Below are 24,603 nucleotides of genomic sequence, written 5' to 3' on the forward strand. Positions count from 1 at the left end.
GAACAAAGGTATAATTTTGAGCCATATGCATATGAAAAATTTTTACTCTGGCATAATCTCAACAAAATACATAGTAACTCTTAGTTATGGGCCACTAAATGCATTAATATTTCAGTACTTCTTGAATTTACAATTGTATTGTATTTACAATACAATTTCTTGTATTTGGTCATAATACATGGGCAACATCTAAACCTCCTGAATTATACTAATAATGGAATATATATTCCATCTGTACCTCTCTCAAAGTTCTCTATAAAGAATTACAGGGTTTTTTTGAGGGGTTATTAGGCATCTTCAAAAACTGTGGAATAGAAGGTAGAATATCTGTGCTAGCAGATTAGTGGCAAAGACCGTTTTGAAATATTAGTTATATCTTCTGTGATCTTAAAGTTAATTCAACAAAAGCTTATTTTCCATGTTTATTGGACTCCATAAGAAATATTCAAAAATGGCAGGTTATCAACTCAGCTTTGTTGATAATATAATATGGTTGAGGAAAACACTTATTCATACAACACAAGCTTGTTCAATTAATATTAATTTTGGTTTGATATTCAAAAATTGTTAATATATAATCATATATATATATAATTGCTAATACAAAAACCATTGTTATTTAAAGATGTAAGTGTACTCTTGTATTATTTATCAGCAGTTTGGAATGTATCATTATATAAAAGTTAAGGATTTATTGTGCATGAGAAGTAGAAATGATGGAAAGAATAGAATCTTCTGTTACAGATACGTGTTCGCTTTTTTCTTTTACTGGCACTGTGTTGATATAATGGAAAGGCTGATTAATATTTTATGTGGTCAAGGTTTATTCATGTATTAAAATTAGTCTGAATTATATTTTTAATGTAATATACTGTTGCATGTATGTTTTCTTTTTTTTCTTTCCTACTTAAAAAGAATAAAAATAATTAGGAAATAAGGAATAGCATGTAATTAGGATCTTCAGTGAGAAAAAGTTTCTCTCTGTGAATATAGTTGAATACTGTTGCTGGAGTTCCTTACTCATTTCCTCGGAGATGCTTTTCTTCAGGTAGCTAGAGGGTTTTCAAGATCAGATCTAGCAGTTTCCTAATTCAATTTATCCTTAGTTCATTTGGAGTTTTCCTTTTTTTATTTTGCTAGAATCCTTGTCCTTCAGTAGAGAAGTTATCATTGGCAGGATTATTTGTTAAAAAAGGACCTATTAAGGATGTCCTGACAGTGTTGAATAGCTGTCTTTATCTACTGAGTGAATAGGCAGTTTTCAGAAAAGTGAGAGAATAATGGAGAAAGTAAGAATATAAAAGGAGATTTACTTTTGCTTCATTGACTACTACAGCAAGGCCTTCAACTGTATACAGGTAGTCCTCGTTTACTGACTGCCTTGTTCAGTGACCGTTATGACACTCCTGAAAAATAACTTTATGACCAATGCCTGTGTTTATGACCTTTGCAGCATCCCTCAGTCACATGATCACCATTACAGTCAGTACACGTCCTGTGTCTGACCTATTGTTTTTCTCTTTTTCCTCCCAGAAATGTTGGAGAGGAAGGAATTACAGGAGAGTAATTAGGCACACAATGGGGAATATACATCGAAAGCAATGTGCACACTATGCAAACAGCCCAGTGTATTCCCCATTGTGTGCCTGCTTACTCTCTTGTAATCCCTTCCTCTCCAATCTCTCTGCTGCACAGGGAGAGGGGGAGAAGAAAAAAAACCAAGCAATTTCTGTAGGCAATCTCTCCTGTCCTTGACCCCCCCCCATTTCATTATCTATTTGTTTAGCTTCTTCTTTGCAATTATATAGAACCCCTCTCCTGTCTTGGATCAATTTCAATCCCCTGCTCCCTTTGTCTTTGCACTTTTAGAGAGCTTGATGGCTTGCAATGTGCATGTCCTTTCCTTGCAGAATAGGACTATTAAGACCTGCTATTTCTCATCTCCTGTACAGCAATTAGCAAGCATGTCAATACAATAAATTAGAAGTTAGTGATATAGTTGATCAGGATTCATGTTTCACATGTTAAGAGACTGGTAAAGTCCAATTTAAATGTTAAAAGTCAGTTTTTTAATATGAACTTTTAAAATCATTTATTTTTATCAGTCCTGGTTGATAGAATCTAATCTTTAATTTGAAAATTTCCTAATCCATTTTTCTTTATTTTAGGGTCAGTTTTGAAGAAACTTTTGCACACTGGAAACTGCCTTAAGGTATTTTATCACTTGCTTTAAATCTTGTATTTCTCTAAGCACGTATTCATAACATTTAGTTTACTACAAGGAACTGGTTGATTAGCTCAAGGCAACACATACTATCCAATTTTCTGTTTCACAGCTTTTTGGTCCCACTTGTGCCCTTTTGATTGCCACATCTTGTGTTCCTTAGTAGCAGTAGCCCCCACGTGGGGGGAGGGTCAAAACATGCAAGATGGCAGCCACAGCAGTGTGATTTGAGCGCCCCCCCTTTTGTATGTGCATGAATGTTGTACGTACTATAACTGCCATCTTCCTGTTTTGATATACATACCTCTGGCTGCTGCTGCTGCTTAGTAGTAATAAGATTAGTAGTCGTGTACACCCCCTATTGTTTTCTGTCTAGTCTGATAATTTTCTTTATGCCAGCAATATTTGAATTGTCTTCTTCAAGCAAAATATATCTCTAGACATACTTATTTATAGAATTATGACTACCTGTGATCCATTAAACTGGTAAATTCACATCAACAGATTTTCCATAGCCTAAAAATAGATTAAGAATTTCTTTAAGCTGTTTCACTTGTTACAGGATGGACTTATATATATGGTCAACAGTATTTATTTGTAAGCTGATTTATTCATAAGAATATTAACTTGTGTTCTTGATTTGTAATGGTTAAAAAAGGGTGTAATTAGGATATACAGCATCCTAAACAACATTTGACTCTGATTTTCAAACTATGTTTTCATATTACTTTTCCCTGTTACTCCATATTTAATGAGAAATTATGTTTAAAATGTTAGATATTAATAACCTAACTTGTTTGATTTGATTTTCTGGTGAGTTTGAACAATGTATTGTCTCTTGGACATTCCTCTCTCCTACTCCCTATATTATAAGCCTTTCCTCAGTTTAAATTCTTTGTATTTTTTTTCTGAGCTTCCTCTCTGGTTAGTCCATCTTAATTCTTTGTCTCCTTTGTTCCTTAAATTATTCTACCTCTTCTGCTCAGATCCTTTCCCCTCCTTCAGAATGTTGTGGTTTACAGGAGTATTTCAGCCAGTTCAATACATGAATGATACAGAGTTCATGTATTCCCAATACTGAAAAAAATTGCTATTGGGAATCAGTTCAAGGTACTAGTTTTAACCTTTTGAAGATGTAAATGATTTAGGGCCTGGCTGTTTAAGGGTCTGCCTGTTTCCATATTCAGTTCTTAAGATGGGTAGGAGAGACATTTCTAAAGATACTGCCACATAAGGATTTTGTTCATTGTGTAAAAGGGCTTTCTCCTCTATCACTCCTAGCTGAAAAATGGCTCTTTGGAGCTGCTATAAAAACTATAGTTTTTAACATAGCTCTTAAAATTGTTTGGTAGGAGCTTTATGATTAAAAATTATTTTTAATGTTTTATGAAATAGTTGTTTAGTTTTGGAGATTATTAGATTGGTATTGCTTTATAGGGAGAAGATATACTATAAATAATAAAAATAGCAGTAAGATAAATTTAAGGGGGAAAGTAGCAAGCAGTAAATTAAAATTTTAAATTTCAAGGAAAATTAAAAATTTCAAGGAAACCTAGCAGTTGAGCAAGAATATTACAATTTATTGTATGCACAGGGAAAACATAGAAATGCTCTTGAATTGATATGTAGAACATAGTCTATGCTGCTGCTATCTTCATTTTTATGAAAAAAAGGTCATTTTTTAAATTTGACTGAACAGCTTGTTTGGATCTTTGAGGTAATTACAAGTTGAAGTAATGTCTTGGGAGCATTCAGTTGTACATAATAACAGAGGAGTTGTGTAAACTAAGCTTGTCTGCTGTTCCAAACTAGAGCGTCCCCTAGTTGTATGCTATGAACTCCAGTGTTATCATGTTTATTTCAAATTTCTCATCCATGTGTTTCTAATATTTTGCCCGTAACTAAGTCCTTTGCTTGTTATCTAAAGCAGGCAAATGATATAAGAAATTTGCATTATGACAGATATTGATTTCTTTGTCATGGTCTGTGATACACACTGATGGAGCCCTGCCTCTGTCAGAATCTGTTAAGAGTCAAATTGCTAAGCTTTCTGATTTGAGCCCAACCTCTGAATCTTCCTTGAGTGGAGATTCCCTAATACTTTATTCCCTTTTAAAACACTTCTCTTAGATTTTGTATGTGTGTGATGTCTGAATTATTGTTTCTTTTTTCTTTTTGTTATTTCTTTCTTGATTATAGTTATTCTATCAATTTACATTGTGTTTTCCCTCAGTCATCTTTTTCATAAGAACTCATCTGTCTTCTTCAGAATGGGGTTTATGAACTTGATGGCCACATTCAGTGAAATATGGCAGTAAATATCCACTCATAAACAATTAACTCTTTATGCTTGGTTTACTTGGGGAGAGGACTTTTTTTAAATTACTTCCAGTTTCTTTCAACACTAAAATTAGGGTATTATTTTCTGCTTGGTTGTTTGCCTGGTGAAACTAATTGAAACTATAGTTGAGTCTATCCATGTGTTGTGAGATTAAGGAGTTTTCATTGTATCTCCTAACTGCTAGTTAGTATGCTCTGCTAGTCTTCTGCCTGTCTGTCCTACACAGTGGCTGTATGTACAGTCCGCACCCTGTATGTTGTAGATGAGTCCTGCTTCCCCCCCCCCCCTTTGGCTACTGGGTCTTTATTTAAAATCTTTAGGAGGGCTTTAGTTGGTTTGTGTGCTATGGTGATGCCATGTGGTTCCAATAGTCCATTGGTTGTTTCTGAGATGTTTTTGATGTGTTATCCTTTTCATGGCTTGTGTTGGTTGTGCTGTAATGGGTTGAGTGGTCAGACACTTTTTGATAAAGTTGTGTGGATATCCATTTTGTTGCAAGATGTTGTATAGGCAGCCTGTTTGCTTTTTCTGCTGTTCTAGGTTGCTGCAGTGCGTTTGTACTGTATTAGGACTTACTTGTGGTAATCACAGGAGCACAGCAAGCTCACGTCTCCATTCTTACTGTATTCGCAGATAGCTGCTAGTGGCCCTGTTATGGGTGACCAGTTTAGTTCTGGATAAGAAGGGGCTGGGGTAGCCCTTGCAGGGCTGCTGTGACAATTACTCTCAGCCTCTATCTGATAAAGACAATTGGCTTCACTCAGAGTTGGGCTCTGGTTGGGTAGGTCCTATGGAAATTACTGAGGCACATCTGAGCTCAAGTATCTGGGAAGAGTTTGACCTAGTTGTCCCTGAAGAAATGGATAGGGTCCCTATGCTGTGAACTCTGCCACCTGTATTCTGGACCCATGCCCCTCCTAGTTGGGTTAAGTGTTGATTAATGCCTCTTTCCAGGAAGAGATGGTTTCACCTGCTTTGAAGCAGGGAGTGGTTTACCACCTTCTTGAAAGGCCAGCCTTGGACCCAACAGTCTTGTATCCAATCTCCAACCTTTCCTTTTTAGGAAAGGTTGTTGAGAGGGTGGTAGGCACTTAGCTCCAGAGGGCCCTGGATGAAGCAGATTATGTGGACCCTTTTCAGTCAGGGTTCAGATTGGGCTATGGTACTGAGACAACATTGGTTGCCCTTGTGAATGATCTCTGGAGACCATCCTGGTTCTCTTGGCAGTTTTCAGTACCATCAACCATGGTATCCTTTAGAATGGCATTTTTAGGAGTTGGGGATACTGTTTTGCAGTTGTTCACCTCCTTCCTGAGTGGCCAGTTCCAGTTGGTGTTTGTGGGGGAAGGAGGAGAGGTCTAACCTTAGGCCCCTGTGGTCTGGGGTGCCTCAGGGTTAAGTTCTCTCATAGCTGCTTTTAAATATCTACATGAAACCACTGGGAGAGGTAATATCAGAACGCTGATGATACCTAGCTGTTCCTTACTATTCCTGATTGGTCAGGCAATACCATTCAGGTGCTAGCCCAATGCATGGAGGCTATAAGGGTCTGAATGGGGAGGAACTGGCTTCAACAAAGTTACTTTGGGTTTTTGATCCACCTGGATCTGGTTAGGTGTCATTTCTGACTCTTGACAGGGTAGCAATCCCCTGGGCAGAGCTGGTTCACAATTTGGGGATCCTCCGGGATTTGCAGCTCCTGCTTGAGGAACAGGTGGCAGCCATGGCTGGGGAGGCCTTTGCAGAAAACCGTGTTGTGCATTGTGCCCATTCCCAGATCGGGAAACCCTGCTCACCATCAAACATGCCTTGGTCACTTCCCAGTTAAATTATTGCAACACATCTATGGGGCTGCCCTTGGACCATCTGGAAGTTAAACTGGTTCAAGAATGCAGTGGCAGTTTGCCCATATTACACCACTGCTGTGTAGGCCGTATTGGTTCCCTGTTTCTTTCTGGTTACAATTCAAGGTATTGCTTATCAGTTTTAAAGCCTGGCATGGCACAAGGCCAGGTTATTTGCAGGACTGCCTCTCCCTGAGGGTATCTGCCTATTCCAATAACTCAGAGAGACCTGCACACTCTAGGTCTCCTTAAGGGAGTTGTCATCTGGTAGGACTTAGGAAGCTTATCTTCTCCATAGTCCATTCCTGCCCTGTGGAATACCTTCGGTCCTGAGATCTGGCAGGATACCCTTCCAGTCTTCCAGAAGGACTTAAAGAGCTGGTTCTTCTCCCAAGCATTGGGCTAAGGTGAAGCTAAAGCCCAATAAATATGAACATCTATGTGTGAGGAGTCTATTTTGGGGTGCCAGAATTGCTTTGATGCTGATTGCATGGTTCTTTTATGGTTTATTCTGTTTTTGTGAGCCTCTCAGAGTTGTAGCATGTAAGATGGACGACTATATAAATCTAGATAGATAGATAGATAGATAGATAGATAGATAGATAGATAGATAGATAGATAGATAGATAGATAAAAAGGTAGGTAGGTAGGTAGGTAGGTAGGTACCTTCTTGCTCCTACAAAGTCATGGCCCTTTATGGTTGCTGGCCATCCAAGGACTTTTTGTGTACTTCTAATCAAGATGCAGATATGTTGATTTGCAGTTTGTTCTTCTCTGTATGCTGATGAAAACTATATCTGAATTGCTTGTTAAAAGGAATTGGTAAGCAGAAACATTCGTGAAATTATTTTCTACTCAATTTGGATGTTTGGGGAGATAGTATGCCTTGTAAACATAAGAAACAAGCTTCGCCTTCAGTTTCACCCATTAAAATGGCCCCTCATATGGAGTCAAAAAATCCTTATTTCTCTTCCTGGAAGTTAAGCTGCATCAGAACAGGCGTTTACTTTGGCTGATAGTCCAGTTGAATATCAGTTGGTGACATTCAGCAAAGAAATATAATCCACGAGCTTCCTTGTGGAATTCAGCCAAGAGAAGTAACTAATTTTGAGCTCCTTGTTGTGATGCAATCTGTAAGAAGGGTCACAAAATACGTGTTAAAAGTTGATTTACTTGAAAGAAAATTTGATTCTGTGCAGAAGGAAACTAAAGAGCTTAGGAAAATAACTGTTTAAATCTCACGAGAAAATAATCCAGGCACTAGAAACAAAAGACGTAACATTTGGAAAGGAATTGGCAACTTGTTAAGAGTTGCTGGCACAAATTCAAGGCTACATCTGCAGAATACCGTTAGATATGTAGAGGATGAGCAACCTCTAGTGGCTGTTGTAGAAAAATGTTTACTAGAGTTAAATCTGAAAGATTAAGTTGTGCTTGATACAGCCTAGAATCCAGATAAGTTATTCTAAACTGAATCCAATTGTGGTGGACTTTCTTTTCCTATAGCCATTGTTTGTTTTTTACTTTCATTCACCTTTATTTTTATATTCACTTTATAGAATCTCTGTGGGTTTGTTTTTTGAGTTTTTAGTTTTGAAAATAGTAATTTTCTGAATACAATTTGTAGTTACAAATTGCCTTGACCTGGGATTGTGTTGGATCTTTCCAATATAGAATTATATTACTTTAATCTTTATACTGCATCAGTTTAGATACTGTATCATGGAATGTTAAAGATCCAAGAGGTATATCCAATGGGAGGACTTTTAAAAATATTTATAAACTGAATATATTGTATAAACTGAGTATATTGAAGCTTGAAGTAGCTTTTCTGCAAGAAACCCATATTTTTCCTGACAAAAAATATTTACTTGCAAAGATGGATTGACCAAAGATTAATATTAGTATGAATTTGAAAATGGACAGAATTATTATAGTAATTTAAAAGTCTTCAGATTTTATAAGAGGAATATAATTGAGCAAAAAAAAATTAAAACACTGAATGTGAATGAATAATTTTGGTTGTTGAAAATAGTGATAGATGATTCTTATGAATTTATGGTCCAGTTAGAGATAAGCCTATTCCATATGGTTGTTATTATTATTATTATTTTTGTCATTAATTTACAGCTGTTCCATATCATGGTAGCTGGAAATTCTAATTTAGTATTGGAACCTTCAGTTGACAGCAATAATGTTTCTAAGAAAAACTGAGTACACAGCTGAAGTGCCCTCCATGTGTTTTTTAAGGAATTTAATTTGTTCTGTATATGGAGATACTTTACTCCAACTCAAAAGAATATACTTTTTAAAAAACTGTCCTGGCACATGTTCATGTTTGGATTCTTTATTATTTTCTTGATCCATAGTTAATAGGTCATTAATTGTTCTATAAGTTCTATATCTGATCATAGTATGGTTGTACTATCTGTGGTTTTTGGTAATAAATATTAAGCTGATGTGAGTTGATATTTTCATATGTCACTATTAAAGGATCCACAATATACTAATTAACAAAAAGATTTTGCAATTTATTTTTTCCAATAAATAGATTGGTGAACAAAAGGATTCTTTGGGATTCACTTAAATCTCATATACAGCATAGGATTATAGCATACTCTGGACAAGAAGAAAAGCAATCTTATCACATTAATTTAGAAAAGAAAGTAAAGAAAAGAAATCACATTGACACAATTGATGGCACATAATCAGTTAGTCAATAATATAGGAATTGTATAGAACTTTTAGATTTGCTAAACTGGCGCTTGATGATTTGTAGGCTTCTGATCTGGAATTTTCATTAAAGTCTGTTAAGCAGACATACTGTAAATGGGGGAGATGAGGAAAACTGTTGGCCTTTTGACTGAAACAGTGCAATGCAATACCTACAATAAGATTCCATGGGTACATTACATAAGAATTTAAGAGCAACTAATTCTCATTTAAAGGTTTTTATATGTGACTTTATTGTTCAAATTCAGGTGTGGCCACCATGTTGCTGAATCCTCCCAAGTTAATTTCCCACTTTCTTCATTTGTGGATGAACACACAAAAAAAACTTATTGGGCATGACTTTTTCCCTTCCTGTTTTCGAGTTTGTCACCATAAATGTAATAAATTGTCTAAGTAGGCACATTAGCACAGCCATCAGATTCAGAGACTGAAATTTATGGATCACAGTGTTCTTGGCTGTCCTGAAAATATTGTGAGGCTTCAAGAAATTGCTCTGAAGTATGAAGTTCTTTCTTCAAATTTGCTGCAGCTTGTAGAGTCTCTTGGACTTAGTCTCCTTTCCTTGCCTCGTGCTGCTTTCTCCACCAGGAAATCTTCATTATTGGTGATGCTGCTATTCACTGTTGATCACACAGTCTGGCAAGCACAAAAGCTTGACTCTCCCATTCTTGGAATCCCTCAGCATGGCTGTCTTTGTATTTAAAAGGTCCATTGGGAGCAAGAACATATCAAGCACAAACAGTGCCTTGGTCATAAGTCTCAATTCCCAAGGATTGAGAGGATACATAATTGTGTGTGTTGCCATGTCATGCATGGCTGCCTACTATTTAAGCAGCTGTTTGAACAATAGGTAAATGGAGTTTTACTAGCTAGGGACATTCTTTGGGATCAGCTGCCATTATATTATATTGAGCATTCTGCTGGAAATGCCCTTAAAAACTCTTGTTGAAACCTCATTGTCTGGTGGTTTGATTTTGGTGCTGTCCCTTTCCCTATAAAGACCATCCTGCAAAGTTGGGTGCAGTTTCTTTCAGTCTCATCCTACTAGTAAATAGGGAGGAAAGGTAAGACGTGATCCACTGGAGAAAGAAATGGCAACCGCTCTAGTATTGCTTGGCCAGAAATTCACTTGAGCCTTCCTGTGCAAACAACTTCTCCTAATCATGTTTCTGTGTAGCCTTGTCTTCTTTTACAGTAAATATAAAGGATTAATTATAGTAGGGGGCTGGGGAACACCTGAAGAAGCTGGGAGGAAATTAGACTACCCAAGAAACTAATCTTTTAAGGGAGTAAAGACCTGTGACAGCAGCTATTTTTCTGTTTCAAGATCCCATTCAAGCACCACAAATCTATTGGAGATAGAAATAGAGGTGGAAGTTGGTTTCCTTACAGTTTCCTTACATAATGGGAATCCCTCAATTTCTGACTAACTTGATGAGGGGTTGTTATCCAGGACTGGCTCCATAATATTTCTTCCTTTTGCCCATCCTGCTCAGACAGATTTCTCAGGCAATCTATAATTCTTCCTCACTTCTTCCTTATTTCCTTTCCTTCTTCTTTCCTTCTCTCAGCAACTTAAAGCTATTAGAAAAATGCAGTCTATATTGCCATTTAAACAGTAAATAAAAAAAGGGGACAAGGAGCTCATGAGAGCTGCTGTTAGCAGGTCACCATCTTGGTCTGATATTGTTGGAGAAGAAGCATCAAAACATTCATTTTGGGAATCAGCAAACTGAAATAGAGTGTAATGGATCACTTCACATCAAAGAAGCATGAGATCTGGTACAGATAAGGAATACATCCCAAAACGATGGAATGATCTCAGTTTGAGTTCAACACACACTAATTAATATTACAGTTAACCAAGGCTGTATTCCAGCCATAGATGAAAAAGAAGTGAAAGTTAAATAGTCTACGGTGACTTACAACACTGCCCCTCCTCAATAAAGACCTCATACTAGCTTTAGGAGACTGGAATGCTAAATTTGGAAAGAAACTAACATCTGAAAAAATGGGAAAATTTCTTCTCAATATATAAAATGAAGCTTTAGAGAGACTTAGTTGAGATGCAAAATTACAACTTCAGCTAAAGAAAATAAGTGGAGAAATGACCCCAGCAGTATTCTATATGATTGTGTGGTGAAAGTAAAGAACAGATTTAGTGGATTAGATTTGGTCAACTGAGTGCTTGAAGAATTATGGACTGACATATTGAGATTGCTAAAAATGAAGGAGACAAAAATATCCCAAAATCCAAAAACCAAAAGAAAGTGAAATGGCTGTCTGCTAATATATCAAAAATGCCTGAAGAAAAAAATTAAGGAATCTCTTGTTGAAGATTAAAAAGAGAGAATGCACAATCCAGTTTGCTATTTAATTTTAAAAATAAAAAAAAATCTATCTATTGACATAAAGATTATGTCAATAGATAGTACCAACTCAGTGCAATCAAGACTTTATCCTCCAGGGGTAAAAAATTCACAGGGATGGTGACTGTAGCCATGAAATAGAGATCTGCTATTTTGCCATGATATCAAGTGATCACAAAGTTATGAAATTGACAAGGTTATAATATATATCTGTGAAAGCTGAACTACTGGGAAAAAATATGCCTTTGAATTGTGGTTTCAGACAAAACAACTTGGATTATAAGAACAGCTTATATTGAATGCTAGATGAAATAAAAACGAATTGCTTACTAATAATAGTAATACATTAACAATGAAGGTAAAATTTAAATATTTTGGTTACAAAATGCAACAGCAAGACACCCTGGAGAAGCCCTTGATGCTTGGAAAAATTGAAGGCAATTAAAAAAGAGGCCAGCAGAAGACTGGTAGCTGTATCCTGTTACTGATGACACAAGCCTGAGTTTACAAGAATCCAAACAAGCAGCTGCTGACGGACATCCTGGCAAAATTATGTCCGTTCAGTCACAAAGAATTGGAAGCAACTGAACAACTCAGTATCAACAAATGGATGCCACAAGGTTCATTCCTGGGCACTGTAATTTTACACATTTTTATATTGGAGGGAATCAGTATATATTGCAAATTTGGGTGTGATAGCCTGTTCTCTAGAAAACAGAAATAACATTCATTTTTGAGACATTATAAAAATAGGCCAAAAACAACAGAATTAAATTTAACAGAGACAAATGCATTTTTTTTTACTTTGGAACAGAAATAAATACAGTTATAACAAGTAATAATATTCAGGTAAAACAAGGAACAGATGGAATGATTCCTCTCACTAAGAGTGAGGTCACTTGTAGCCGTTTACATAGAGTGAATGGGAAAAGAAATGCAAGAATTTGCTGATTTTAGTATAAATAGAACTCACATTTGATGCACAGCTCTCTCTGGAATTCTTTCACATGTGCCTGTATATCTTTCCCAGTCCAGCTTGCTGGAGAGAAGCCTGACAACAGCACAGTATTTGCTGATCTTCATGTAGGAGAGCCATCAAGGTTCTTCTGATGGGTTAAAATGAATTTTTATATGCTCCGTTTGGGTAATCCTCTAGCCATAATCTGTTTTTGAGGATTAAGCATTTTTTGCAGATTCAAATGTTTTGGCTTAACATAGTTTTACATTGGTTTGATTGCTACTTATACTTTTCTTGAATGAAATATAGGAAGTATGGTTTTTTTCCTGAAATGTAGAAATAGAAAAGGGATTTATGTGGAGAAGAGGCTTCTTGTGGGAGATTCATAGAGAAGGCAGGAGCATGTGTCCGCAGGAAGTTCCTAATCTTCTAAACAGAAATTTGGAGGGTCATCAAATTAAGATTTAACAGTTTAATTCTAAAAAATATGATTATAACAGTTTCATAGTTTTTGTTTTAGAACTGTGATGATTTCTAATATGTTTTGTGAACATTTACTTTTATATTGGTTTCTAAAATGTGCCTTCTTTTCAGATAAGATGTGAAGGGATACGATTATTTCTACTCTGGCTGCAAGCTCTCCAGACTAATTGTGCAGAAGAACAACTGTTAATTTTTGCTTGTCTCGTGCCTGGTTTTCCTGCAGTGATATCTTCAAAAGGTCCATGCACATTGGATACCCTTATTAGCCCTCCTTCCAGTCTTCCAAATGGTTAGTTCTTATACTCTTCTGATTTTTTCTTACATTTCTAGATCAGTGTTTCTCAACCTTAGCAACTTTAAGATGTGTGGACTTCAACTCCCAGAATTCTGGGAGTTGAAGTCCACGCATCTTACAGTTGCCAAAGTTGAGAAACACTGATCTAGATAGTGAAAGTTACTTGCTATGCTAATGAAATGTTAATCAATTGATATGAATTGCTTATCACTTCTCTCAAGTGATAGTCAGTTGTAATATATGCGTGTATTGAAAAAAGATTTTAAGCAGTAATTAAAAAAAACAATTTTAATTATTCATTTAGGAAATCTATATGCCTCTCACTTCCTTAAAAGAAGCATTCTTGTTCTTTTCATTTTGTGGGCGATATTATTAGGTCCTGATGTAGTGTTGCAACAAGCTATGTGAATAGAATTGCCATCTGGGTGTTCCATAGGGTTTGGTTACAGTATTTGTGCCATTGTTGCGTGGTCCTGATTAATACCTATTTGGTCAATTGTGCAATGTCTTTGAAAGGAAAGTATCATTGTTCAGGATGTGCTATACTTCTTTGATTATGTGATTCTGTTTTTAGCTGAGAGCCATAGGTGATCATAAGCACTGTTCTGTTCTTTGTGTCTTGTAGAATATTATTATTGGGAACAAGTATAACTCTTTTTCTTTTTCTTTTCTTTTTGTATTTTATTGAGTGGATATTGTAGTTTGGGAAATGCCTAAATTAAATACTTGAGATACTAAGCTTGCCAACCAGTTACAGCCACGACAAAAGACAATGCATAGAACATATAAAGATACATCATCCAAAGAGTGTAAATTGGTATTACTTTGTGTTATGTGTTATGCCAGTATGTGGGCTAGCTCAGAAAAGCAGGTGGAAAAGCAATAGCTTCCTTTTTCCACAGTTTTTGAAAGTATTTATTTTTAAGTTGAAGTAGGGTACTTTATGCATTTATTCTGTGCAGTTTCTTTATAGGCTCCTTGCTAGACAATTGAAGCTGCTGTGCTATTTGTTCCTCATTCCTAATGTCTTAAAAGAGTTGCATGGGGAATACATTCATTGTAGTGAAATCCTTGAAGGTGTCTGGCTGAAACTTGGCAGGAATTACTGTCCTGTAATTTTCATTCCATTATTATGCCAAAAAATGAAGCAGCTGCAGTCATTAAAAGGATGTTTCTCCATTACATTCTATGGTCCAAGCTTTTAATTAAAACTCAGAATGGCTTAAATTGAATTGATTTTCCTTTGAATCTTGAAGTACAAAATTGAATCATGCCACCTGCTAAAGTTTGAACTGGACCAGAACATGTAAATACCAGGTTTTTTACATTCAGAAGTTTTTGATGGATGAAATTTGATATTAAATATTTAGAGGGATCTTGTTTTCAATAGAATTAGAAAAATAGCTCTTGATGAATGGTATGATCAGTTCTTAGGCTTAACCATTTATGGAGGTACACATTAGTAGTCTAGATTTTCCCAAATCAGGAAGAAAGCCACAGTGAAGAAGAGAGCACAGAAAGAGGGCTAAAAAAACAAGTCTCCTGTTGAGTATATTAAGGCAAAGGGAACTGAGAATCTTAGCAGACTATTTCTTAGAATTTGGAGTTGTACCAACTTCTAAAAATTTTGGATTTAGTAGACAAAGTTTTAAAGTATTATCTTGATATTGCAGGAGGTATATATATGTTTTTTATTTATTGGAATCTATGGGAAGATCATTGTGTCAAACATTGTTTCAGCTCCGTATTATCTCTCACTCATTATTGTACCGGTAAAAATTGTACTATTGCATTATTTGTGTCCTTAAAATTTACTGTAGCTAATAAAGGTAATTTTGAAATTATCCTTTGAAGACCACCTGAAAAGTAAAATTGTTCACAATGCATCTGCTCACTTTCCTGGTGAGGGGAGCTGCTAGATATAATTTGTTTAGAAGAGCTGTGAGGGAGAGTGAGACCCCTCGCTTCATTGTGCTTACCATCTTTTCTCTTTTCTCCTTTATGTTTTATTGATTTGATTGTAATTTTTTTTATTGTTGTGAGCTGCCCAGAGTCATTGAGACTTGGGCAGCATACAAGTTAATAAATTATAGTTGGTTGCACAGTCAGCCAGATGTTTAGTCTGGATCTGGCATTTTTGTCCACCTGTTGAGTCCTTCTCAAGGACCTGGGATGGGCAAATGATGTTTGATGGTGTTAAAGGTATCGTCAGAAGATGGAAACTGTTCCAAGTAAAGTTGCCTTTTGCAATGGACTGATGGTGATTTTGTCATTGTTGATGGTGTTCATCTGGTGCTCCAGATGTGTTGGAATTGCACTCAAGGCGCCTATTACTATTGGTACTATCTTTGCTTTCTTTTGCTACAGCCGTTCTCCTTCTGTATGCAGGTCTTTATATTTTGTGATTTTCTCCAGTTCTTTCTCTTCTTTTCTGCTGTCTCCAGGTATTGCAATGTCCACTATCCAGACTTTTTTGATTTTCTTATCAACAGTTGTTAAGTCTGGGATGTTGTGTGGCAGATGCTTGTCTACCTGAATTCTAAAGTCCCACAGCACTTTAGTTTCTTCATTTTCTATTACTATGCCTATTTTGTGGTCCCAACAGTTTTGGCTTGCAGGCAAATGGTATTCCTTGCAGATATTCCAATGCACCATTGTTGCTACTTTGTCATGCCGTTGTTTGTAGTCAGTCTTTGTGATCTTCTTGCAGCAGCTGACTAGGTGGTCCACTGTTTCTTCAGCTTCTTTGCAGAGGTGGCATTTGCTGTCTGTTGCTGTCTTCTCAATTCTGGTTTTATATGCATTTGTTCTTAAGGCTTGGTCATGTGCAGCCAGAATTAGCCCCTCTGTCTCTTTCTTCAACTTTCCTGCTCTTAGCCATTGCCAGGTCTTGTTGTTACCTGCTTTGCCTGATAGTTTTTTTGTGTACTGGCCATGTAATACTTTGCCTTGCCATGTCTCTTTTCTATTCTCCATTTGGTCTTTCTTGCAGACCAGTTTGGTTTCTTTAATATTCAGTAAGCCTTCATGGTGTACTAGCTTCAGTGCATCTTCTTCACTGTCCTTTAGATATTCTTCCAGTGCCCTTTTTTCTTCTTCAACTATCTGGTGTACTTGCAACGTTCCATGCCCACCAATGCTCCTTGGTAAGTAGAGTCTGTCAACATTGCTCCGTGGATAAAGGGCATGATTCATTGTCATTATTTTTCTGGTCTTCCTATCCAGGGCTTTTAGTTTACCTTGAGTCCAGTCCACTATTCCAGCAGTATATGTAATTATTGGAATTGCCCAGGTGTTAATTGCCTTGATGGTATTTCCTCCACTGAGTTTTGACTTAAGATCTTCTTCACTCTTCTGATGTATTCACTATTAACCTTCTTCTTGACTTCAGTGTGCTTGATGTTGTCAGCCTGAAGGATGCCCAGGTATTTGTAGTGATCTTCTTAATCCAGACTCTTAATCCATAGAGCATCTTGATTACTTCAGTTTTCATTATTTTTCCCCTGTTGATGGTAAGGGTGGCACATTTGTCCAGTCCAAACTCCATTGCAGTATCTAGGCTGTATATTTGGACAGTATTGAGCAACAATTGCATTTCAGATGGTGTTTTCCATACAGCTTCAGATCATCCATGTAAAGAAGGTCGGATAACCTGGCAGATGTTTTTGATGTTTGGTAGCCATGGTCTGATTGTTCAGTATTGTTAACAGAGGAATCATTGCAATGACAAACAGTAGTGATGATAGTGAGTCTCCTTGAAAGGTCCCTCTCTTGATGTTAACCTCTCCCAGTCTATTGCCATTGACCAACAACTGCATCTTCCGTTGTGCCGTTGATCTTTGCACAAAGCTTCTGATGTTTCTATTGACTCCTGTTATTTCTAGGCACTTGATTATCCAGTCATGTGGCAGGGAGTCGAATGCCTTCTTGTAATCAATCCAAGCTACATTCAAGTTGGTCTCCCTTCTCTTGCAATTTTCCAAAATCATCTTGTCAATTAGGAGCTGATCTTTTGTTCCTCTGCTGTTTGGGTGGTTTCCTTTCTGCTCAGATGGAAAGAGCTTGTTTTCAACTAGGTGCTATTAAACTGCATCAGCTACCACACCAGTTGGCAATTTGTATGTTGTTGGCAAGCAGGTAATTGGCCTGTAGTTTCCTGGTGCTGCCCCTTTTGCTGGATCTTTCATTATCAGGTAGGTTTTGCCAGAAGTTAACCAGTCTTCAATTTCACCTCCTTGTAGTATGTTGTTAAACTGCTTGGCAATGAGTGGGTGCAGAGCAGTCAGATGTTTCAATCAAAAACCATGCAGTTCATCTTCACCTGGTGCTGACCAATTCTTGATCTTCCTTGCCCTTTTCTCCACCATTTCTGCTGTTATTACAAGTTCTTTCTTTCAGCTTCTTTTTTATTCTTATCTACTTCCTTTATCCAAGCTGCATTCTTGTTGTATTGCTTTGGGTTGTCCCATAGCTGCACCCAGAACTGCACTGTTTCTTCTTTGTCAGGTATTGATTGGCTCATTGCAGTCTCTCTATTGATGGATTGGTAGAAACATTTCTGATTCAACTGAAATTGGAGATTCTGCCTATAGTGTGCAATTCAGGCTTCGTATCTGCTGATCTTTTTGGCTATGGCTGTTATTTGCGGCTTTGTTATTTCCAGTGCTTCATTGATCTTCCTTGTTTCTAGGTGATATTTCATGATCAGGTATTCTTTGGTCGTCGTCTTCTTCAGCTTCTTTTCCTTCATCTGTTCTAGCTTGCTTGCATCTGATCTTAGCATGCTGATCTTATTTTCCAACCCAATTTTCCATTTTGGTGGTGCGCTGTTTGGCTTTTTTTCTTGTTTTTTGATTTTGCATCCAAAGCTTTCAGTTAAAACTGCAGCCATGCTGTACATCAGTTGGTTTGTTTCTTGCAGTGAGCTGGTGCTTGTATTTGATATTACAGGCAACCTTATTCTGTTCATTTTGTGCTGTTCTAGATTTTTTGTTGTTGTTGTTGTTATTACTATTTTGTGAGTGCTGCATTAGTTGCCATGGGTTTCTAAGTGCAGTTCCAATCCTGGTTTAACTTATCAAGCCTTACATGGCCTGACTCCTGAGTACCTTAGGGACTTTCTCCTGTAAGAACAAACTACCAGTCATTTTTGCTCAGTCTAGCGAGGGGACAGTATATAAATTTGTGGAATAAATGAATATATTAAATAACAAAATGTTTGCCTGCCTTCCTGTCTGTCTTTTCTGAAAAAGTAGGCTTTTTGTTTTTGTCTTGGTGGCCTCAGGTTCTTCAATAGATGAGACTTAAGATGTTGAGGACCACTGGTTTCAGTGAGTACAAATTTTATGGTGTGATGTTTTAAAATCTTTATGTGTTTTATTTTAGTGAAAATCTATCCTGAGGATATAATGCCACTTATACCACATGCTACTGGTGAAAAGATTGAAGGCCCAACTTGCTACTTTCTTCAGATACTCTTAAAATATATGGTAATTCAGGTGAGCATACACATAGTAAATTTATTTCACTGAAATCACTTAATTTATTCATGCATTCATTTGCCCACATAATATCTAAAGTAAGTTAAGGCTTAGGAAGCAAAAACACTGGCATTATTTTCAAATTAAAGCACAGATAGTCTTCACTTCCTGATAGTAACTGGGACTGGGAACTGCATCGCCAAGTGATGCAGTCGTAAGGTGCAACATCACACGACCACACCAACTTATGTCGGCAGTTCTTGCAGCTCCAGTTGCCATCATTAGGTGAATCCCATGCAGTCGCAGCATCCCACAGTCACGTGATCACCATTTGCAACCTCCTGCCAGCTTCCCCATTGACTTTGCTTGTCGGAAATTGGCAGTGAAGGTTGCAAATGGCGATCGTGTGACAGCGCGACACTGCAAAGTTATAATTGTGAGCTGGTTGCCAAGTGCCCAAATCACAATCATATGACTGTGGGGACACTGCGATGGATGCTACTGCGAGGACCTGTCGTAAGTCCCCCTTGTTCAGCACCATTGTAACTTTGAATGATTGCTGAATGAGTGGACATTAAGTGAGGACTACCTTTATTTACAGTTTTCACTAATTTTTTATTGTTGTATGTCTTTATAGGACAACATGCTAAATGGCTTAGATCCTGTGTTCTGGGGGGGTTGCATTAAAAAAGTATATGTAGAATTTTTCATTACACTAATATTTCAGTGTTCTTTGCATTAACGTGAATCATTTTTTAATTCTGGCAAAGGCTGCAAGGTTGGAATGGAAGAATAAGGAGAACCTTGACACAGGATTTAAGTTTCTCTTTGCCTTGTTCAGAAAGTATTATCTTCCTCATTTATTCCCCTCTTTTATAAAACTAACCAACCTCTACAATCCTGTGCTTGGTAAGTAACAATTTTACTTCAGTTATTTTAATAACATTAGAAGAAAAGGGTTTTTTCCCCACTATTAAGATTCAAATAGATAACTTTTTTTAGATAATATATTGTCTTCTTGACAGGCCATATATTATTCCCCTCTATTTTAAACTTTAGATTTATCCTGCTCCTGAGAACAATGATAATGGCAGAAATTTGTTTACCAGATGGGCTTGGCCAGATCATTATTTTTTAATCATGGCTTCTTATCTGCAATATATGGATAATAAAATATTGATCTATCTTACATAATTTCTTGTAAGATTACATTATTTTGAAAAAAAAAGTTCAAGGATCAAGATTTATGTTACAAAGCTATCCTATGTAACTACTTTTTTGCCTCTTAATTCAGATTACTCTTATTATGTACAGTTCTTATTGTATGCTTCATCCATCCTTTCTGGGGTTTTTTGCCTATGAAAACACGTTATTATCTTTACTTGTATTTCTTTTTTTTATACTATCAGCCCAGTTTGTGCTATCTGGAACATGAATTTCCATTTATAATTCAGGCTTTTAAAAATTCAGTTTCACGTTTTGTGTTTTACAGAGATCCCTGGCCTGCGAACCAAATCAGTATGTGTTAATACAACTTGTGACAATGGAAATTTTTATAGTACAAAAATTCCATACTTGGATGCTCGTGTAACTTTTATTAAATGGCTTTTAAACTTTTTTCTGGAAAAGAAATACCTTACAGCAACACAAACTTTCAAAAATGGTGTGGAAGTTCTGCCCAGAATCATTCAAGTATGTCTGAAGTTTTACTTAGATTAGAACTTCTGAAGTTGTTGTCAAATCAACATCAAGTTACACTAGCGAAATTGTAACTTTTACATGAGCTTTAGAACTTAAATTTCATTCAGTAAAACATTCTGTATTTTGAGACCTGCTGATACCTTAAATAAGTATCATGTATTTAGTAATCAACTTTAGTAATGGAATAACATCCTTCTAATAATTAGCAATTATTAAGCATAGTGGATTTATTTCAGAGTACCTTAAACTAGTGGGGACAGAAAATTATCACTTGAACATATAAATTGTGTGCACATGCATTGTGAGTTTGTGATTTTTGAAGACATCATAACTTTTAATAGCAGCAAAGAATGGTTTCGAATGCAGGATTTTCCTTTGTTCCTTGCCATATTCAAATACACTTTTTGAAGGGTCTAGAATAGTTTTTTAATTATTATTTTTCAACTTGTTTGTGAGATGATGACCCATATTTTGTTTTTGTTTGTTTATTTAACTACTGAGTCTCCCTGTAACGTAGGTCTCAGACTAACAATGTAGTACTCACAAGCACCAATTTATCCACAGAGGCACACCAGCACACTCCCACAATACTCAGCCCCCTTCTGTTATTTCCCACCCGTTCCATTGGCTGCAGTAAAAATGGCAAGTAAAGAGAAGCCACCTATTCTGGATATGCCTAAGGAATAAGTATCTGTTGTTCCAGATGAGCATAATGGGAGGAGAAGGGGATGCTTGCTACACAAGCTAAGGAAATCAATGAAGACAGCAAGGGGGGGCGTGGCCAGGCTATGGTGATCACCACTTAACTGCAGCAATGCTGGGCTACTGTTTAGGATTGTCCAGAGGCTTCAGCTGGTAAAATAGGTGACCACTAGGCTGTAATCAGTGCATGATGCCAGGATCATATCATATATATATATCAGTGTAAAAGGTTGCCAGGCAAAATTGAAGGTGTTTCTTCAATGATTACAACACTAAATGCCTTGGGATCTAATGGCCTGAGGGACTATCAAAGAATCAACAGGACTTTGGAAAGTGAAGGTATCTTTAAGATAGCTTTTCTTGCTGTCTAAACCTGTCTGGAAGGTTAAAGACAGCAAGGAAAGCTATCTTAAAGATACCTTCACTTTCCAAAGTCCTGTTGATTCTTTTTTACTCAAAGCAGCATTCCTGCTAACCTTGAAGACCGGTGAAGCAATCGTTAAGAGGTTGTAACAGAAAGTTCCACCTTTCTGACTTCCTCATCATAGCTTGCTTGCTTGCTCGCTTGCTTGCTCCCTCCCTCCTTCCCTCCCTCCCTCCTGAAGGAAAACATAACATAGTATTTATAATTTCTTCGTCTCTCAAGTTTTGTTAGTGGGTATTAATATATTTTGTAGACAAAAAATCTAATGCTGAGAACTTTGCTTTAAGTGTGGTTGTCATTTTGAGACTACCATAAGTTGATAGAAACTGTTTTTTGGTGGGATCTGATATTTTATCACAAATTCAGGATTATTGATCTTCTATAATTTAGATAGCTTAGTGTATTGAAAATAGAGAAGAGAAGAAAAAAAATACTCTGTCAGTACTAACTACAATTTAAGATATCAGTATTACAGGCATAAAATTATTTAGCTTTTTCATCCAAAGTTGAATTGAGAAAAGAACTGCTGCAACTCACATCAACGTTTCTTCATTTTTATATGCCTGAGTAATATAAATGTATCATGCTCTTGTCTATTTATTTATTTCAAATATATTATTATATCAATACTAGAAAGATAAAATGTATTACTATATTTTTCCTACATATCATATATAGACATATGTACTCAATATTTTCATTGAACTTTTAATTCAGGGGTTTTTATTGTTTGGGTGGTAGGGTTAGTTGCTAGTAATTAGAAGTTAGATTAAATTCTCTTATGTAATGTCCATAAATTATCATAGTTGTTTCTTTCTGCATATCTCTGTAAGGCAGTGGGTAGTACAGTGCAAGATAAAAATCCTGAAGTGGAAAACAGTGTCCCATCAGAGCAGGAAAAAAATCATATCAACCACAGCGTGATACTCAGTAATTCCAGTTTTTGCAGCATTGAAGAGCAGCACTGGCCTGCATATGAGATGGTGCAGCAAATACTTTTGTCTACAAGAGATTATGTGAATTTTGTTAATGAAGTATTTCATCAGGTTGGTATAAATTAATATTTCTATTTCCTGATTAGCACAGAGCCTATCCTGGTAATCACAATTTCTGTACCATTTTATATTTGCTTTTGTGGGAAAAAAATGGGATGTAAACATAAAATGAACAGTGTGTTGTCACATTATTTGAATTCCTTTGTCTTAGTTTTTTATCCTACAGTATTCTCCCCTACCATGTGCCTTTCAACCATGTTAAAGTTCCATTGATGATAGGGTAATGAAATTCTGATGGAAATCACATAGAGAGACCACCAAGTTGAAAAAAGCTATTCTGTAATAATTTTAAATATGTATTAATAAAATTTCCTTTCCAACCTTCTCTAAACTGTTTCTCTTGGTCTTGATGTGATTTACTTACATACATCTGTATGATGTTATAATGATTTTCCTTTCTTTGTGTAGCAACTTGATGGACTGAAGTAGGTAAATGGAGAACTTCAGCAAGTTCAAGCTCCTCTTTTTTTTATAGAATCTAGATTTTTAAACATGTTATAAGAGACTGTTATAAAAAATCCCTGTTTTATTGGTGAAATAACATCAAGGTAATCCCTGTTTACTTCAAATGTGTGCAAGGATATTTATTCCTCAGGATGTATTACTCATATGTATTACTCCCATTTTAGGCTTTTTTGCTGCCACCATCAGAGATATCCTTAACTGAAAAGGTTGTGAAAGTTTATAGGAAATGGATACTACAAGAGAAACCTGCATTCATGGAAGAACCAGATACAAAGGAGACTATTCAAGATGATGATGGCATCATAGAACACTCAACAGCAGAGACAGATGGCAAACATGTATGCTGCTGGTCATTATTAATAGGTGGAGAGTTTGTGGGATGTAATTAATTGGGGTTTATAAATAGTTGTATGATCTGAGCAGAGATGTTGCTCAGACTAACGGAAATAGAGAGAGACTTTATTGATTAGTCAGTTGATCATATCAGAGCATGAGCATCAGCCACAGTTAGATACAGTAAAATGAGGTAAGGTGAAATAGAATATAGAAAACTGGATTCCACTTTTTTCTAACAATCTCTTGCTACTCTGGCACTTATTTTTCTCTAAGTCACTTTCAAACTTCAGAGGAATTCCCTCAATTATCAGTTGCATTATTTCTCTTAGATATAGTGTTGTTATTTGAATAACAAAATATTATAATCATATGCTTAGAACATGGAACATTGGGTATGAATAGAAAAGTATAATGAAATTGAATTAAGGTCTTGCTTTCCTTAAAAACTTTTCAGTTCTTAGAATCACATTCATGTGCAAGTTGAATACATCTGAAAGCAAATAGAATACATATAAAAGTGTTCTTCCAAAATTTTTGTTTAATCATTTTATAATAGTGTATAAGTTCTTTGTATCCTGATCAGTACTATAAACTTCAGAGCATTTCATTTGTCAAAAAATCAAAATATATGGGAGCAAAAATTTGGATCTTTAAATCATTTGTGTTTCAACTGAAGTCTCTTTTGATCATGTTGAATCAAAATGATTTGTCATATTTTTACTACTTCTGCATTTGTCAGAAACAGATTTATTGGTATTTCCCTGAAGGGATCATCCAAATGAAAGACTGAAATTTTAAAATATATAGTATAAATATTTTTGCTTTAAAAAAGTAACTTTTTGGATATCCTGTCATATTTTTCTAAAAGCATCTGTCAAGTGATTCAATCTCAAAATCCAATCTCTCCTTCAGTATTCTTATACTTAGTCCAAATAATGACACAAGCCATAGTGTTAAATTGATATGGAAATGTCAGGAAATTGCAACTGTATTTCCAATAGATTCACATAGTTTAGATCAAATTAATTCATCCCTAATGGAAGGGTAAGTACCTGTAAAACTGTTAATATCATTCCAATACAAAATTAGAATAATTTTTTTCAAGTTGTACAAATGTTTTGTCAGAGATCAATTTTTGCATTGAAAATATTTATTCACTGTATGTCATATCACTAAAGAAAATGAAAGCAGTT

General features: G+C 36.1%; 1 protein-coding gene across 8 annotated transcripts in view; it reads left to right on the forward strand.

Moving 5' to 3' along the window:
- RALGAPA2 (Ral GTPase activating protein catalytic subunit alpha 2) overlaps positions 1-24,603 on the forward strand; it is a 234,083-nt gene that overhangs the window by 18,663 nt on the left and 190,817 nt on the right. For 7 of the 8 annotated variants that reach the window (XR_015794244.1, XR_015794245.1, XM_088131538.1 and 4 more), the window contains 7 exons: positions 2,169-2,212; positions 13,064-13,241; positions 18,633-18,745; positions 19,498-19,636; positions 20,220-20,419; positions 22,388-22,600; positions 23,239-23,412. Coding sequence is in view for 6 of the 8 variants with exons in the window: in XM_088131538.1 (XP_087987664.1) it covers positions 2,169-2,212; positions 13,064-13,241; positions 18,633-18,745; positions 19,498-19,636; positions 20,220-20,419; positions 22,388-22,600; positions 23,239-23,412 (1,061 nt within the window). In the remaining 2 variants the exon portion in view is untranslated. Of the gene's footprint in view, positions 1-2,168; positions 2,213-13,063; positions 13,242-18,632; positions 18,746-19,497; positions 19,637-20,219; positions 20,420-22,387; positions 22,601-23,238; positions 23,413-24,603 lie in introns of those variants that run through there. The other variant, XM_088131543.1, reaches the window with a different exon arrangement.

The sequence above is a fragment of the Python bivittatus genome, unplaced genomic scaffold (genome assembly GCF_059951505.1).
Source record: "Python bivittatus isolate LINGU-HERP-01145 unplaced genomic scaffold, Pbiv_v1 ctg000960_np1212, whole genome shotgun sequence".
NCBI classification, from domain to species: Eukaryota; Metazoa; Chordata; class Lepidosauria; order Squamata; family Pythonidae; genus Python; species Python bivittatus.